The following is a 16,901-nucleotide window of genomic DNA, read 5'->3' on the forward strand; positions in this document are numbered from 1 at the left end:
TTTGTTAGAGTCTTCAGTCCTCTCCGTCCTCACTTCCATCTTCTTCAAAGCAGCTTCATCTTCAAGAACCATGAGGACACGCAGAACAGAAGGACAAACACGCACGCACCTTCTTTCCGCAGCCACACAAAGAGAACTTTATCGCAAGTAACGTATTTAGCTTCAACAAGCTTTTAAACTTTAAGACTGTTTTGCCCCCGTTTAGGGAGTTGTTCTATTCATTGGTGTCTCTCAAGAAAAGGTTCTAAAGGTCTGTGATTTTGCTTTCTTTCTTTCTCTCTCTTTATTTCTCACTCTCTCTCTTTCATTGTCTGTTGATCTTGTGTTGTATATAACGTTATGTGTCAATTGTAGTCGCATGTTTTTGTAGTCTCATTTATTAAATACTTTATGTTCATTGATTGACTCTGCCTAAATGCTCATAATTCGAGGTCCTTGAAATGTTCGATCTAGGCTACAAGCTTTACAATTGTTGATACTATGGGCCCTATCTTGCACCCAGCGCAATTGACTTTGAACACCGACGCATGTATCATTCCTATTTTGCACCCGCGCACAGCGGACTTTTCCCTCCACAGACGCACGCCGGTAAATTAGGGAATGAACTTGCGCTCACGGGGGCGGTTTAGCGCAAAGAGGAGCGTGTTCCGGCGCAAAAGTTCCCTGGTGCTATTTTCCAATTTTAGAAAGCAATTCGCCACTGACCAGGAAAAACCCAGTCTAAAGACAGTGGCGCGTTAGTCATATGCTATTTTAAGGGCGCGTGCTTGGCCACAATGTAGCGTGTTAACGCGCTAACACTTTGATTCTCTAATATAAACAGACGCAGCAGTTTTCATTTTTGCAAATCATACATTATTACAAGGAAAAATATTAACACACGAGGGAAATCATTGTTGTGTCCGTGAAGAGGTGAAAAAAATCGATCTAGATTAAAAAATAAATAAATCTAGATTAGGCTACACATTTACCCAAATTATACGCCTGTTTAACCGAAGCTAATTTGGGTGGGTTTCTCCCATCATCCCCAATGTCACTTCTCTGTGTTTTACGGCCCTGACGAGAACGTCGCTCTCCTCGGCAGTGAACTGCTCCTGGCGTGCGCCTGGCAAATCCGCCGTTATAATATCAATCCGCCATGGAACAAGCGCGCCTGCTCTTAAAGGGAATGTGAGAGGACGCTCTGATTGGTTTATTTCACGTTACGCCCAAACCACACCTATGAATAATGAAGCTACTTCAGACCAACCCCTTTTAGATTTGCGTCGGGCGCAAGAGTCATTTATCCCGCTGGGAAAATAGCAACAGCGCCCGGGATCCGCCCACAAACTTACTTGAGCTTTGCGCTTTGACACTTGCGTTTCAGATCGTTAAAATAGTGCCCTATAAGTAATATTTTTATAGAACGGAAAAGTTGTTTTTCGTGGCCAGAAAGATAGCCTTTTCCGTGATATTTGATAAGAGTATAACCTTTCTTGGGGGTTCGTGAGATTCATGTGACCAGTTCGCTGGACGAACAAATAATTCAACACATTGACTTCATTAGAGGTTATACTGAGAATTTATCTATTCTAGACGATTGTTGTACTAATGCTTAATCATAATTTGTTATGGTTGATTATTAATATATACAATCGATCTATTTTTGCCTACCTGTATGGTTAATTGATTATAATTCGTTATAATTACTTAATTGTCCAATTCAGAGACATCGGCAACTTATTCCCTGTAAGGGAAAATTAATTTCTGTACGCGGCTCCAGATCATTTTTCATGACCAGTTATTAAAACTAAATTCCCTTTACTTGAGCCACAGTCGCTACACAAGTTCTTTCGTTATCAGCGCAGTTCAACGAGTCGTTGTTTCCCGAAACCATCTTTTCAAAGAACATTCACAAACAGCATCGCAAAGTTGTGTGGTTGGAACGACAGCTCTCGATCGGTGTTTAGAAGCAGAGTTTCTAGTTTTCATGCCATGTGGACTCAATAAATCCTTATCTTGAGCCAAAATAAGCAAGCTATTCAGTACTGTTGTGTCAATTCATGATGACAAGTTGTACTGAGCACCCCAGCACAGTTTAACCCAGGACACTCAGAGCACTCCCAAACTGCAGGGGGCAACCATGCAACCGGAGGTGGTGGAACCAACTTTTGGGAAGTGCTCTTGGGACCATATTTGCCTGCGCACCCACAGGAAGGGCATGGCCTTGAAATGTTTGGTAAGCTCAGTTGGCCCTCTCACCTGTTCCTGGAAAAATATACTGTGACCACAGCTTCTAATCATCCAAAGACGCAACTGGTAGGACAGAATGTAATTGAATGTGTTTGAATGTGTTGAGTTCAGGCTTTTATATGATTTTGTTTGCTTGGTTGTAACGTGCAATTTAAATGAAACAGTGTGAACGTAGAACTTGATGAAAGTAACATTACTCTAAGCATGTGTATTGTTTAAATTATATAAGTTTAATTATTAGAGATCCTAGGGTAATCTGAATGACTTTGTTTGATTTGATTTGAGAATTCCGTATAATTTATTTATTATTACTTTGAGAAAGTGGTATTGAGATTTATTGTAACTAATTCATGGTTTTGTTTGTGTATCTTAAAGGTTATCAACCTAATCTGTTTCATCCCAAAACTATGAAACATCTGTAAGAAAATAAAAAATCATAAAGTGAACAGATTTGAGTTGTCCTTTGCGTTCATCGGAGATAAAGCTGTTTGTCAAGTTTGGGCAGAGCTGTGGTCAGCCAGAAAATACACAGAACTTGACAGTTGATAACCAGCGTGGCAGTGAGAATAAGGATCAAAGGCCTGAAGTCAAGCTGTCAACGCAAAGGAAGAATTGACTGGAAAACTCTTCACCATGGCAAAGGAAACTCTTGGGAAAACAGTCAAGCAACTGAAGCAAGAGCGGACCTTAGCTAAATCTGCTTTCACCAAGCAAGCGAACTACCTGGGCAAAGCTGCAGATGGTATGATTAAGCATGAACTACAAGAGGAGTTCAGCAAACTCAGTACCCTGGCAAGGCATGTCAGCGACGCAAATGATGACTACAGGGCTGGGCTACTGGCTGAAGCAGGAACTGAGAAAGATGAAGAAGTCAAGCTCGACAAGCACCAGCAGGCTGAGCTTGAAAGGACAATGGAAGAGTGCGACATGAGACTGAGGGACATCCGTGAAGCAGTCCAATCCAACCTCTGGCCAAGATATGGTGAAGAGGAGGTAGACTTTGCAATCCAAGAAGCGGAAGAAGCCTGCGACAGAGCTCAAGCAAGCCCCATCACTGCTATCAATAGAGACGGCTATGAACTGCAGCTGGAAAGAGCGAGGAGGCTAATCTATGATACAACTGAAAGCCTGAAAGACTGGGAAAAATGGATCCCACATGATCAGATAGCACACCTGAAAGGCAGATTAAAAGACCTGCGAACATTCGGGAGCAACCTCGAGGCCAGAAGAGCAGATTTCCTCACTGCACAAAAAATTGCAGAAGAGGAAAGAAGAGGTCCAGAGCCTCAGCCAACAGCAGTTCCACAGCCAGTGGTGAGAATAAAACCAACCAGTCTACCTAAATTCACTGGGTTTAGGAGGAATTTCCATAGATGGAGGAGAGACTGGGAAAGTCTGCAAAAGCAGGGAGAGCCGACTGGCTCAGTGGAAGTGAAGAAGTTCCAACTCCTTGACAGTGTGGACGAGAGAATATGTAGAGACCTGCGCCTGTCAACATACAACAGTGCTGAAGACATATTTAGAGTACTTCAAAACAGGCATGGAAACAAGTCAACAATTGCCTTGGAGATAATTGAGGACCTAGAGAGGATCCCTCCTTTAAAGTCACACCAGCCAAGGAAGGTAATTGACCTAATTCAAGCTGTGGAAAAGGCTCTGAATGACCTCACAGAGCTCGAAAGCACTGGAGCCATAAAAAATCCCCTTGTGATCCGATCCATAGAGAGCAAGCTGCCAGATAATATAAAGAGGGACTGGCTGACATTCATGGTCAATCCAAGAAATGGAGTCACACCTGACAATCACTTCGACATCCTTCTAACATTCTTAAAAACACAAGAGGACATTCTAGAGAAACTAGACCAACTGGGTGTAAGTGAAAAACCTGAAAAGAAAGGTACATACCCGGAGAAGAGGTATGCCTCCACAAGATCCACGAGGAAAGAAGGATGTGTTGTCTGTGGAGATGAAAAGCACCGTGAGAAGATCTTCTTTTGTAAGCATTTTAAAGAACTAAAACCTGGTGAGAAACTGAATGCTATTGAAAGGCTGGGAGCATGCAGAAGATGCCTCAGATGTCATGCAGAGGATGATGAATGTACGGACACTTACCTATGCAGGAACAGAGACTGCAGGAGAGGAAGCTCTTCAGATCACCATTTCTTTCTCTGCCTGAAAGGTGGATTCAAGGGGAAAGAATCTGTGAAAGTGGGAAAACCCAGCACCAAGAGGCAAACATTCACAGAGGAGCAAGATAAATTAATATCCGAGCTTACCCCGGACATGGCAGAAAAATTCAGGAGAGCCTTCACCAACATTGCTGCAAGATCACACTGCATTGGGAGAAGCCTTCCTGGAGTGATGGACTCAAGCATACGTGAGTTACCAGTTATTCTTATGCTTCTCGAAGTAACCACCAACGCAGGACAGAAAATTGGAACTCTCATTGACTTGGCATCAGATACCAACTACATCACTCATACAGCTGCCAGGAGACTGAAACTTCAATGTGAAAAGATCACCCTTGTCGTCCATGGTGTTGGAGGCATGGCCATGAAGGTAAAAACCAAAAGATACTTACTCAAGGTAAGAGTCAAGACACCTAGAGGCACGGAGAGAGCTCATGAGCTGATCTGTTATGGGTTGGATGAAATTGCAAAAGTTCATAGAGTAATCAAAGCACAGCAACTCAAGAAGTTCTTCCCCGACACCAACCTGGAAGATCTTCACAGACCAGAACATGTTGAGCTTCTCATAAGCCACCGTGAAGGAAGACTGGCTCCTCAGAGAGTAAAAGTAGTAGGAGATCTTGTCCTGTGGGACAGCCCCTTAGGAAAGACCGTTGGCGGAGCACATCCAGACCTCTGTGAAGTAGTGGATATGGGCCTGCACAGTTCGGAAACTCACTTTGCACGATCGATGAGAGTCACAGCAGTGAAGTATCAAGAAATTGCTGAGATGCAAGAATCTAGAGCTGAAACCAAAACCACTGTTTTTGGCAGAGAGTTCTTGGAATGGTGGAAGTGGGACAGCATTGGTGCGGCCTGCGAACCCATGTGTGGAGGATGCCGGTGTGGTAACTGTCAACCAGGGGGCAAATACATGACTCTGAGTGAAGAAAGAGAACTTGAGATGATCAGGCAAGGCCTCAGCTATGTGAAGTCAGATGCACATAGTCAGGAGCCTCACTGGGACACAAGATACCCCTGGATTGAAGATCCAAGTTCCCTGCCCAACAACAGAAGCGCAGTGGAAGCTACGTTTCTGAGGACAGAGAAACAGCTCAAGAAAGAGCCAGAGTGGCGTGCAGCATATACAACGCAAGTCCATGAGATGGTGGAAAGGAAAGCAGCAAAGAAACTCACTAGAGAGACCATTGCTGACTGGAAAGGTACGGTATGGTACGTCAGTCACTTGGTGGCACCAAACCCACACTCTGTAACAACACCTGTTCGACTGGTATGGAACAGCAGCCAGAAGTTTAGAGGAATCAGCATGAATGACCTCCTGCTGAAAGGGCCTGATGTACTTAATCCCATCCGAGCAGTGCTACTAAGGTTCAGGAGAGGAGTCCATGCTGCCCTCGGCGACATCAAGAAGATGTACAATTCTGTGTGGCTTGAAGACCTGGAGATGCACCTCCATAGATTTCTCTGGAGAAACAGTGAAGAGGAAGAGATTGAGGAATATGCCATCACCAGGGTCAACATTGGCAATCGACCAGCAGGGTGCATCGCACAATTCGCCATGAGAGAGACAGCAAAGCTGCCCATGTTCACTCATCTGGAAGAGGAACGAAGAGTCCTCGAAGAGGATTCCTATGTAGATGACATCCTGACATCCCATAATGACCTGGAAAAGCTAGACGAAACCACCAAAAAAGTCGAAGAAATTCTGAAGGCAGGTGGATTCTTCCTCAAGCCGTGGGTCCGATCAGGCCAAAGTGGGAGGGTGATGTCTACATCAGAACATCCAGCATCCGGATCGTCAGAGGAAGTCTTCATTCTCCCCAACCAAATGAGAGAAGGAGACAACAAAGCCCTTGGAGTTGGTTACCTGGTCGAACCAGACAGACTGTACCTCATGACCTCGATAAACTTCTCAAAGAGAAAAAAGAAGATGAGAATCAGCCAAAATCTCGTTGAAGAAGAGGTGAGAAGAAAAACTCCAAACCCACTGACTAGAAGACAACTGCTTAGCCAAGTAGCTAGTTTGTATGACCCAATAGGCCTTGCAACACCTGCCAAACAGAAAGGAGCCATTCTAGTCAGAAAAGCATTTCAAGAAGCTGGAGGCAAAACTCTAACACGAGACACATGGGACACACCTCTGTCTGAAAGACTTAGAGAAGAAGCCATCCACCTGTTTGAGGAATACATACGCCTCAACCAAATTACCTTCTATAGAAGCCTCACACCAGTCAAAAGGATTGGAGAACCCTGGGGAATAACATTCTCAGATGGGAGCGACCATAGCTATGGAGCTGTTGCATACTTCAGGTGGGAGACCGAGCAAGGCATCCTGGTCCGGCTTGTTGAGTCCAAAGCCAAGCTCACACCACTAGACCAAAAGGGAGAACCAGTGAAGGCTGAGGTCTGTGGTGCTGTGTTCGCTGCAAGACTCAGAAAATACATTGAAAAGCACAGTCGAGTGCAAGTTGAACGTTGGCTCCATCTGTTGGACAGTCAAACCGTGTTGGGTGCAATCCAAAGGGACAGTTATGGGTACCAGACCTTTTTTGCAAACAGAGTGGGAGAGATCCAAAAGTCCACATCAGTTGAAGATTGGAGATGGATTCCAGGTGAGCAAAACATTGCTGACCTCACAACAAGAGGAGCAACCCCAGAAGACCTCAAAGAGAACTCTGTGTGGCAAAATGGTCCAGAGTTTCTGAAACGACCTGTGGAGGAGTGGCCGACAAAGTCAGCCAAAGATATCGCTGCAGATGCTAAAGAAAGTATAAACAAACTCCAAAGGAAATGTTTTACAGCAGCACTGACCCGAGCACAGGTGGAAAAGAACCAACATGCTCCACCCGCCACTGCAATGCCAATGTCCCCAACCTCTAACCAAAACAAGGACCTGCAAAGCAGCCCTAGTGGAAGAGGGCAACAAATCCAAGTCCGAAGGCCACCTTCTGGTTCTTCAGTTATGAAAATCCTTGACATCAGTAAGTTCAGCAGTTTAACCAGGTTGATGAGAGTCATTGCCTGGGTGTGGAGAGCTGCCACAAGGTGGAAAGAAATGCTGGCCAAGACCTCAACCACGAGCAAGCCAGAGAGGATGGAGATTCCTTCAGCTCTTGAGATCAAGTCCAGAGTCAAGGAAGCTACACTTACCATCATAGAGTGTGAAGATGCACTCAGGGATCTTTTCCTTGCGGCTCAAAAGGAGGTAACCTTGCCAGACACCACACTCAGCAGGCTTGCTGTGGTCAGAGAGGAAAGCACTGGACTTTTGCTCTGTGGAGGAAGATTCCAAATCTTTAATAAAGATAAGACGGCAGTACCAATCTTGCCTTGCGCATCATGGGTATCCACTCTTCTAGCTCAAGAAGCCCACAAGGCAAATCATGAAGAAATTGCAGGCACACTCCTCCGGATGAGAAGGAAAGCATGGGTGGTAAGAGGCCGGAAACTAGCTCAGAAGATCGTTGATAACTGTGTAACATGCAGGAGACTTAAGGCCCGAAGGTGCCAACAGATCATGAGTGACCTACCATCGGAACGAATAACGCCAGCCAATCCATTTGAGTACACGACAGTGGACTTATTTGGACCTTACGAAGTGAAGGATGAGGTGAAAAAGAAGGTGAGACTCAAAGTGTGGGGAATTGTTTTCTGTTGCATGGCGTCCAGAGCTATGCACACAGACCTTGTCAGTGACCAGTCAGCTGAAGGCTTCCTGTTAGCCTACCAAAGATTTACGGCACTAAGAGGACATCCGAGGAAATTGTGGTCGGATCCTGGAAAGAACTTTGTCGGAGCCAGACCTGCCCTCAAAGAGCTCTACATGTTTCTGGACCGACTGGAGAAATCAAATCTGGAAGAGGAAGTCTCCAAGCATGGCACAGAATGGAGCTGGAAGATCCATCCAGCAGACTCACCTCACAGAAACGGAGCTGCTGAAGCTGCTGTCCGGACTGTGAAGCGGGCTTTGCACAATCTGGGGGGAAATGGAGTCTTCACATGGGGTGAGTTTCAAACTTTCCTTTATATGGCTTCCAACCTTGCAAATGAACGACCTGTTGATGCCAGGACTCAGAGCCGGGAGGACTGTGTAGAATACATTAGCCCAAATTCACTTCTGCTCGGAAGAACTGGACCCAGAGGAGATCCAGGGACCTTTGACTTTGAAGGCTACTCTTACAAGAGATTAAGAACCATCCAAACAGAAGTTGACCGGTTTTGGAGGAAATGGAGCCAGTTAGCCGGACCAAATCTGTTTGTCCGGACCAAGTGGCACACCGCTCACAGGAATGTGGCAGTTGGAGATGTCATCTGGCTGGCTGACCAGAACGCCTTGAGAGGTCAGTTCAGGCTTGCCAGAGTCATTGATGTCAACACTGACAGGAAGGGAATTGTGAGAGATGTATATCTCCGATCCTTCCCAAGCTACCCAGTCGCAACTGTGAAGCCCACTAAAAAGATGAAGAAACACGCAACCAAGATACCTGCAACAGTTCTTCACAGGGATGTCAGACGGATAGTTGTCCTGCTTCCTGTTGAAGAGCAGCAGCAATAGGATCAAAATGAAGTAACTAAATTCCGGCACATCACAGTACTGGTGTGACCTCCTTGGGTTGAATAACCAGGAGGTCAAGTGGGAGGTGTTGTGTCAATTCATGATGACAAGTTGTACTGAGCACCCCAGCACAGTTTAACCCAGGACACTCAGAGCACTCCCAAACTGCAGGGGGCAACCATGCAACCGGAGGTGGTGAAACCAACTTTTGGGAAGTGCTCTTGGGACCATATTTGCCTGCGCACCCACAGGAAGGGCATGGCCTTGAAATGTTTGGTAAGCTCAGTTGGCCCTCTCACCTGTTCCTGGAAAAATATACTGTGACCACAGCTTCTAATCATCCAAAGACGCAACTGGTAGGACAGAATGTAATTGAATGTGTTTGAATGTGTTGAGTTCAGGCTTTTATATGATTTTGTTTGCTTGGTTGTAACGTGCAATTTAAATGAAACAGTGTGAACGTAGAACTTGATGAAAGTAACATTACTCTAAGCATGTGTATTGTTTAAATTATATAAGTTTAATTATTAGAGATCCTAGGGTAATCTGAATGACTTTGTTTGATTTGATTTGAGAATTCCGTATAATTTATTTATTATTACTTTGAGAAAGTGGTATTGAGATTTATTGTAACTAATTCATGGTTTTGTTTGTGTATCTTAAAGGTTATCAACCTAATCTGTTTCATCCCAAAACTATGAAACATCTGTAAGAAAATAAAAAATCATAAAGTGAACAGATTTGAGTTGTCCTTTGCGTTCATCGGAGATAAAGCTGTTTGTCAAGTTTGGGCAGAGCTGTGGTCAGCCAGAAAATACACAGAACTTGACAAGTACAATCTGTATTTTATTTAGAATTCATACAAATGTAATTTACGTCTTTTAGTTTGTCAAGAGATTTAAAGCATCGTGTTTTTAAGTGTGCGCATGTGAGTACATGCTCTAGTAGCCTACGTAAGAACGAGCCTAAGATTGAATCTGGAAAAAAAGCTAAATAACTGAAAAAAAGAGAAATTGTCCTCAGATGCCATGTTATTTATAGCAAAACATCTAGTATTAATTCGATCTCAAACAGATTCATTAAGTTATTACTAATTATGACTCAAACTACATCAAATTTGGATTTATTTGGAGTGGGAGAGAGGAGGAGCCCAGGCCGCAGTGTGTGGTGTGTGGCAAAGTTCTTAGCAATGAATGCAGGAAACCACTTTTAGGTACAGTACATTTTAATTTAATCATTATTTAAGTTTTGATCTACCTGTAAGTAAGCAGCACAATACAGTGTTAATGTTCAAACTGTATTTACAATGTTTAAAGTGGCTGACATTAAACAAATTATTATTAGGAATAAACCTGCCTTGTTTTTGAGCTGTGCATAACTGTAGCTGAATAGTTAGGCCTACTACTACATTACTGTATTTTAATATTGGTCATTATGGTGGTACTTGGAGAGCCAAATATTTTCTGAGGTGGTACTTGGTGTAAAAAGTTTGAGAATGACTGCTCTATTCACTACATAGCTAGTTTTAATATGTTACTTAGATGTAATATGTATGGAGTATAAAAAAAATTGTGTGTGTGTGTGTGTGTGTGTGTGTGTGTGTGTGTGTGTGTGTGTGTGTGTGTGTTTTCATTTTACAAAATTAAAAAAAATACTTTAGAAAGTGTCAATGCAGAAAGATGAACATAATGAACAGTGAGAATGAATCCAGCATGTTCTTCATTTCTCAGTTCTGACTGTGTTGAGCTCGAGTCTGTTTAAAGTCAAGACAGTGAAATGTTGTGTGAAAGTGTGTATTTCAGTGTGACTCAGTCCTGCAGTTTCATGTTACTGAGGATCAGCTCATGTGTTCAATCATTTACAGTTCTATAATCTGAACTAACTCACAGCAGCAGAAAGAGGTTGAACACTTCAAATATACTTTACATTGTGATTCATGTGTGAGTCAAATATGATCTTACCCCAGTTTCTCCAGTTTACAGTGAGGATTCTGTAGTACATCAGACAGCAGATTCACTGATTTTCCTAATTTATTCCCAGTCAGATCCAGTTCTCTCAGGTGTTCAGGGTTTGATCTCAGAGCTGAAATCAGAGCTACACAACCTTCATGTGTGACGCCACAATCCCTCAACCTGTAGAGAACAATGACACACTCTTCACTCTCTCAGATCAGATCAGTTTAGCAGTGAATCCATTAAGAGAAAGTTTAAACTTAAAGCACAAATGAATATGTTTGATTTAGTTTGAGATCTAAAATGTCACAAAGCATGACATCTTAAATATCATTCAATCAGGAAAAATAATCTCTTATTTACACTATATTAGAAGTCAGTCTTGTGTAAAATCTGCTTTAATAAATTACTGTATTCCACTGATTCTCAAACTGTGGTACGCAGATGAATCACTGAATTAAATATTATTTTTACTGGTGGATGATGAAATTATGAAAAGTTCAACGAAACTGCTATCGTGGCTTCAATCTGGCAAGAGAAGTGCGGATCAGTGTTGCGTTTCCCAAAACCATTGTTAGCCACTGGTTTCCTATAACTCAAACTGTAGAGCGCTGGCGCTTGCAACACCAATGTCATGGGTTCGATTCCCAGGGAAAGCAAGAACTGATAAGAATGTAAATGTGTACCTTGAAATGCAATGTAAGTCGCTTTGGATAGAAGTGTCTGCCAAATGTGTAAATCTAATGCAAAATGGTTGCAAGTTCTGTCATCATCAGCATAGTGCTACGAGTCGGTGTTTCCAAAAACCATCGTTCCAACGAACATTCACAAACAGCATCGCAAAGTTGTGTGGTTGGAACGACAGCTCTCGACCTGTGGTTAGAAGCAGAGTTTCCAGTTTTCATGCCATGTGGACTCAATAAATCCTTATCTTGAGCCAAATAAGAAAGCTATTCAGTACAATCTGTATTTTATTTAGAATTCATGCAAATGTAATTTACGTCTTTTAGTTTGTCAAGAGATTTAAAGCATCGTGTTTTTAAGTGTGTGCATGTGAGTACATGCTCTAGTAGCCTACGTAAGAACGAGCCTAAGATTGAATCTGGAAATAAAGCAAAATAACTGAAAAAAAGAGAAATTGTCCTCAGATGCCATGTCCGTAATTTATAGCAAAACATCTAGCATTAATTCGATCTCAAACAGATTGATTAAGTTATTACTAATTAAGACTCGAACTACATCAAATTTGGATTTATTTGGAGTGGGAGAGAAGGTGTGTGGCAAAGTTCTTAGCAATGAATGCAGGAAACCACTTTTAGGTACAGTACATTTTAATTTAATAATTATTTAAGTTTTTATTTACCTGTATGTAAGCAGCACAATACAGTGTTAATGTTCAAACTGTGTATTTACAATATTTAAAGTGGCTGACACAAAAAAAAATATTAGGAATAAACCTGCCTTTGAATAGTTAGGCCTACTACATTACTGTATTTTAATATTGGTCATTATGAAGGTAGTTGGAGAGCCTTTTCTGAGGTGGTACTTGGTGTAAAAAGGTTGAGAATGACTGCTCTATTCACTACATAGGCTAGTTTTACTATGTTACTTAGATGTAATATCCTTAATTTTGTTATATAATTCATTGATTGTTCCACATCTGACCTATTGCATTGAAGCATGGGGAAGTGCAAACAAGACTTATATAGAACCTGTTTTTAAATTACAAAAACGTACCATTCGCATTGTAAATGGAAGTGAATATAGGGCCCACACAAATCCAATATTTAGACAGTTAAAAACTTTAAAATTCAATGACTTATTAGAATATAGCCTTCTAAAAATAATGTATAAAGCTCATCTGAAAACATTACCGGATAAATTGCAAAATAGATTCATCAAGAGAGCTAGTAAATTCAATTTAAGAGGAACTGAAGTCTTTCAGAAAAGAGTTTAGAACAAAATTAAAGGAAAGATGTGTCTCAATACAAGGTGTCAGTCTGTGGAACAATCTAAATAGTGAAATTAAAACTTCAACATCGTTTTTTGTTTTTAAGACGAGTGTAAAAGCATTACTAATAGAAAAAATATAATGCATCAATTTAGCAGGAAATGTGATATTTGATTTATGTCTTTGTATATGTGTTGCAAAGTAGACGTGTGTTGTAAGCGCACCTCTTTGGAATTGTAATTTAACTTATGTTGATAAGGGGCAGATATTATAAGTTTATCTTCTTTCTGCTCCTTTTCATTTCTTTTTCAAAAGAATGAAATAAAAATATAAATGAAAAAATGAAATGAAATATGTATGGCGTATCAACTAGTGTGTGTGCGCGCGTGCGCGTGTGTGATTTCATTTTACTTAAAATTAAAAACAATACTTTAGAAAGTGTCAATGCAGAAAGATGAACATAATTAACAGTAAGAATGAATCCAGCATGTTCTTCATTTCTCAGTTCTGTGTTGAGCTCGAGTCTGTTTAAAGTCAAGACAGTGAAATGTTGATTGTGTGTGAAAGTGTGTACTTCAGTGTGACTCTCAGTCCTGCAGTTTCATGTTACTGAGGATCAGCTCATGTGTTCAATCATTTACAGCTCAATCATCTGAACTCACAGCAGCAGAAAGAGGTTGAACACTTCAAATATACTTTACATTGTGATTCATGTGTGAGTCAAATATGATCTTACCCCAGTTTCTCCAGTTTACAGTGAGGGTCCTCCAGTACATCAGACAGCAGATTCACTGATTTTCCTAATTTATTCCGTGACAGATCCAGTAATCTCAGGTGTTCAGGGTTTGATCTCAGAGCTGAAATCAGAACTACACAACCTTCATCTGTGACGCCACAATCCCACAACCTGTAGAGAACAATGACACACTCTTCACTCTCTCAATTCAGATCAGATTAGTTTAGCAGTGAATCCATTATTAAAGAGAAAGTTCAAACTTAAACCACAAATTAATATGTATGATGGATCATTAGATTGAGATCTAAAATATCACAAAGCATGACCTCTTAAGTATCATTCAATCAAAATAATCTCTTATTTAAATTATATTAGAAGGCAGACTTGTGCAAAATCTGCTTTATTAAATGTGGCGGGAGGAGCAAACGACAGACACAGTGGGGGTGGTGTCAAGCCTTGGAGATAGCCTGGGTTTCCCCATACTGCCTTTGCGCAGCGCGATTTTATTCACGCTGAAAGGCAGTCTGGATACCATGGACCAGATTTTCGCCTCATCTAGGGAACCAATCACAGAACGGGGAGGGAGCAGCAAGACGATGACGACATCTATGCCACACAACTAAGCAGTTTGTTTATATCCATATATAGCTTCGACCCTCTTGTTTATCTTGCACAAACGGCAATAGTCGCTGAACGTCATTGTTTACACAAAAATATCTTACCCATCGTCTTCTTCCTTGTCTAATTTCTGTCGCTCTACATTCGTCATCTGGTATGATGGAAACGATTGGCTATGAGCTACGTACAGGTGCTTTTGATAGACATTCTTAGCACCCAATAAACGGCGCCAGGCATTCGTAAACCACGCCTCAAATACGAGAAAATGCACATGTGGTTCCCAGACCCAAGTCTCAACGAGAATTGGGTCTGGCGTTAGCCAGGCTACCTTGACGAGGCATTTATTAAATAAAATAAACATAAAATGTCCACAAATAGGGGAAATTAAGTGTTAAATAAAAAGGGGATCTGGTGTCCTCGTTGTGCCCGGGAATAGTGAAGGAAGGAGATGGGATGGGTCCAGGTAAGGGGCGGAGTCCGGCGGTTGCACGCGCCTCTGGAGGCTCTGCGGTTAGGACACAATCGGCGGTTCGGCTGCAGGCGTCACTTGGAGGACTCAGCAGGCTTCCCTCTGCGCTCCCTTCCTGGACCCATGAGGACACCAGCGTGCATGCATGGGGGAAGAGACCGGTCTCTCGAGGAAAGGCGCGCTCGCAATTTAACAGCGGCGGTGATGAGGCTTCATTCTCGACAGGTGTGCCCCATCACACGCCGCCAATTCTCCTCTTCGGCGCCCCTCCTCTCCAATCACACCCACTCCAGTCGGGAACCTGGCGAAGGGCGGCGAATTAAGGGATGGGGCGGCGCTAATTACGCGGGAGAGGCAGACGATCCATCACTATATATATACATATACACTGCGTTAGATTAAACTGCGAAGGGTCTTAGCACTTACATACTGTTGTCCTACTGTTAGTTTAATTGCTTCTATTGTTTCTCATTTGTAAGTAGGGCTGTAAACGATTAATCGCGATTAATCGAATCCAAAATAAAAGTTTGTGTTTACATAACATATGTGTATTGTGTATAATTATTTTGTATATATAAATACACACACATGCATGTAATATTAAAGAAAAAAATTGTTATTTACATAGAAAATAGTTCTATTTATATATAATATAAATCATATAAAAATATATATGCAGTATATAAATGCAAATATTTCTCAAATATACACATGCATGTGTGTGTATTTATATATACAAAATAATTATACACAATACACACACATATATTATGTAAACAAACTTTTATTTTGGATTCGATTAATCGCGATTAATCGTTTACAGCCCTATTTGTAAGTCGCGTTGGATAAAAGCGTCAGCTAAATGAATAAATGTAAATGTAACTCACAGCAGCAGAAAGAGGCTGAAAACTTAAAATATAGGCTACTTTAATTTGTGATTCATGTGTGAGAGTCAAATGTGATCTTACCTCAGTTTCTCCAGTTTACAGTGAGGATCCTGTAGGACATCAGACAGCAGATTCACTGATTTTCCTATTTTATTCCGTGACAGATCCAGTTCTCTCAGGTATTCAGGGTTTGATCTCAGAGCTGAAGTCAGAGCAGCAAAACCTTCATTTGTGATACCACAATCACTCAACCTGTAGAGAACAATGACACACTCTTCACTCTCTCAGGCTCCGTTTATACATGGATGGCTATTTTCATAAATGGACATTTCGCCCCTCTCCATTTTCAAAAATAACATTGTGCACACCTGTCAGTTTTCAGAGAAGTGTTCATTTACACGAACCTGTGTGCCGTCAAGAGCATACAAACCTGTAGGTGGCAGTGTAACGAGAACCTCAAGCCCACGTTAGCCAATCAGAATCCCGAAAATAGTCACATACTGTGACGTCGGCTGCCTAAAACTCTGTTTCGGTTTTTCTCAGTTTACATGCAAACGTGCAAACAAACTTTTCCAAAATCTCCACTCTGGCCAGAGTTTTAAGAAATAATCGTTTTCAGAGGCGAATTCTCTGTTTGCGTGTAAACGAAGGGCACAAACTAAGGGAAATGTCACAATTTTTCAAAATAACCATGTACGTGTAAACGGGGCCTCAGTTCAGATCAGATTAGTTTAGCAGTGAATCCATTAAGAGAAAGTTCAAACTAAAAGCACAAATTAATATGTTTGATGGATAATTAGATTGAGATCTAAAATGTCACAAAACATTAACATAAAACATCTTAAAGGTGCTCTAAGCGATACTGGGTGACGTCACTTCTTGTTGACATTTAAAGAATTGTCAAACAAAACGGAGGCTAGCTCGACCCTCCCTCCTCCTCATCCCGTCTCCTCCCCCTCCCTTCGTTTCCCAGTGAGCATAAACAACGGCTCCGTCATAAACAAATGTTGTCAAAGTTGTCAATAGCCTATAAATGAACATTCAAATTCATAACAAACAATACAATCATTCACACAAGCTGTTTGTTTTGGCCATATCAAACTTTAAGAGAATATAATTCTAACTTCCCTCTTTGCTTCTATCTCCTCCACCCCCCCTCATGTGTACGCAGTACGCACACTAACCCCACCCCCAAATCTTGCTTGTCGGTTATTGGCTGGAACACTGTTTGTTATGTGTCGTGGTGCGGGTTGCCCCAGTTTGTTTTTGTTGCCGTTTGTGGAGTCTGGGCTGTCTACAGAGACCGCGTTTT

The 16,901-nt window shown here is 41.8% G+C and overlaps 1 protein-coding gene across 3 annotated transcripts in view; it reads right to left on the reverse strand.

The window, feature by feature from the left end:
• Positions 1 to 16,901, reverse strand: part of LOC306996944 (NACHT, LRR and PYD domains-containing protein 3-like) — a 34,570-nt gene that overhangs the window by 7,677 nt on the left and 9,992 nt on the right. For all 3 annotated transcript variants that reach the window (XM_079609903.1, XM_079609902.1, XM_079609904.1), the window contains exons 7-9: positions 15,671 to 15,841; positions 13,616 to 13,786; positions 10,938 to 11,108 (exon numbers count right to left, since the gene is read on the reverse strand). In XM_079609903.1, the coding sequence (XP_079466029.1) occupies positions 10,938 to 11,108; positions 13,616 to 13,786; positions 15,671 to 15,841 (513 nt within the window). The remainder of the gene's footprint in view (positions 1 to 10,937; positions 11,109 to 13,615; positions 13,787 to 15,670; positions 15,842 to 16,901) is intronic.

The sequence above is a fragment of the Phoxinus phoxinus genome (assembly GCF_949152265.1).
Source record: "Phoxinus phoxinus genome assembly, chromosome: 4".
NCBI lineage: Eukaryota > Metazoa > Chordata > Actinopteri > Cypriniformes > Leuciscidae > Phoxinus > Phoxinus phoxinus.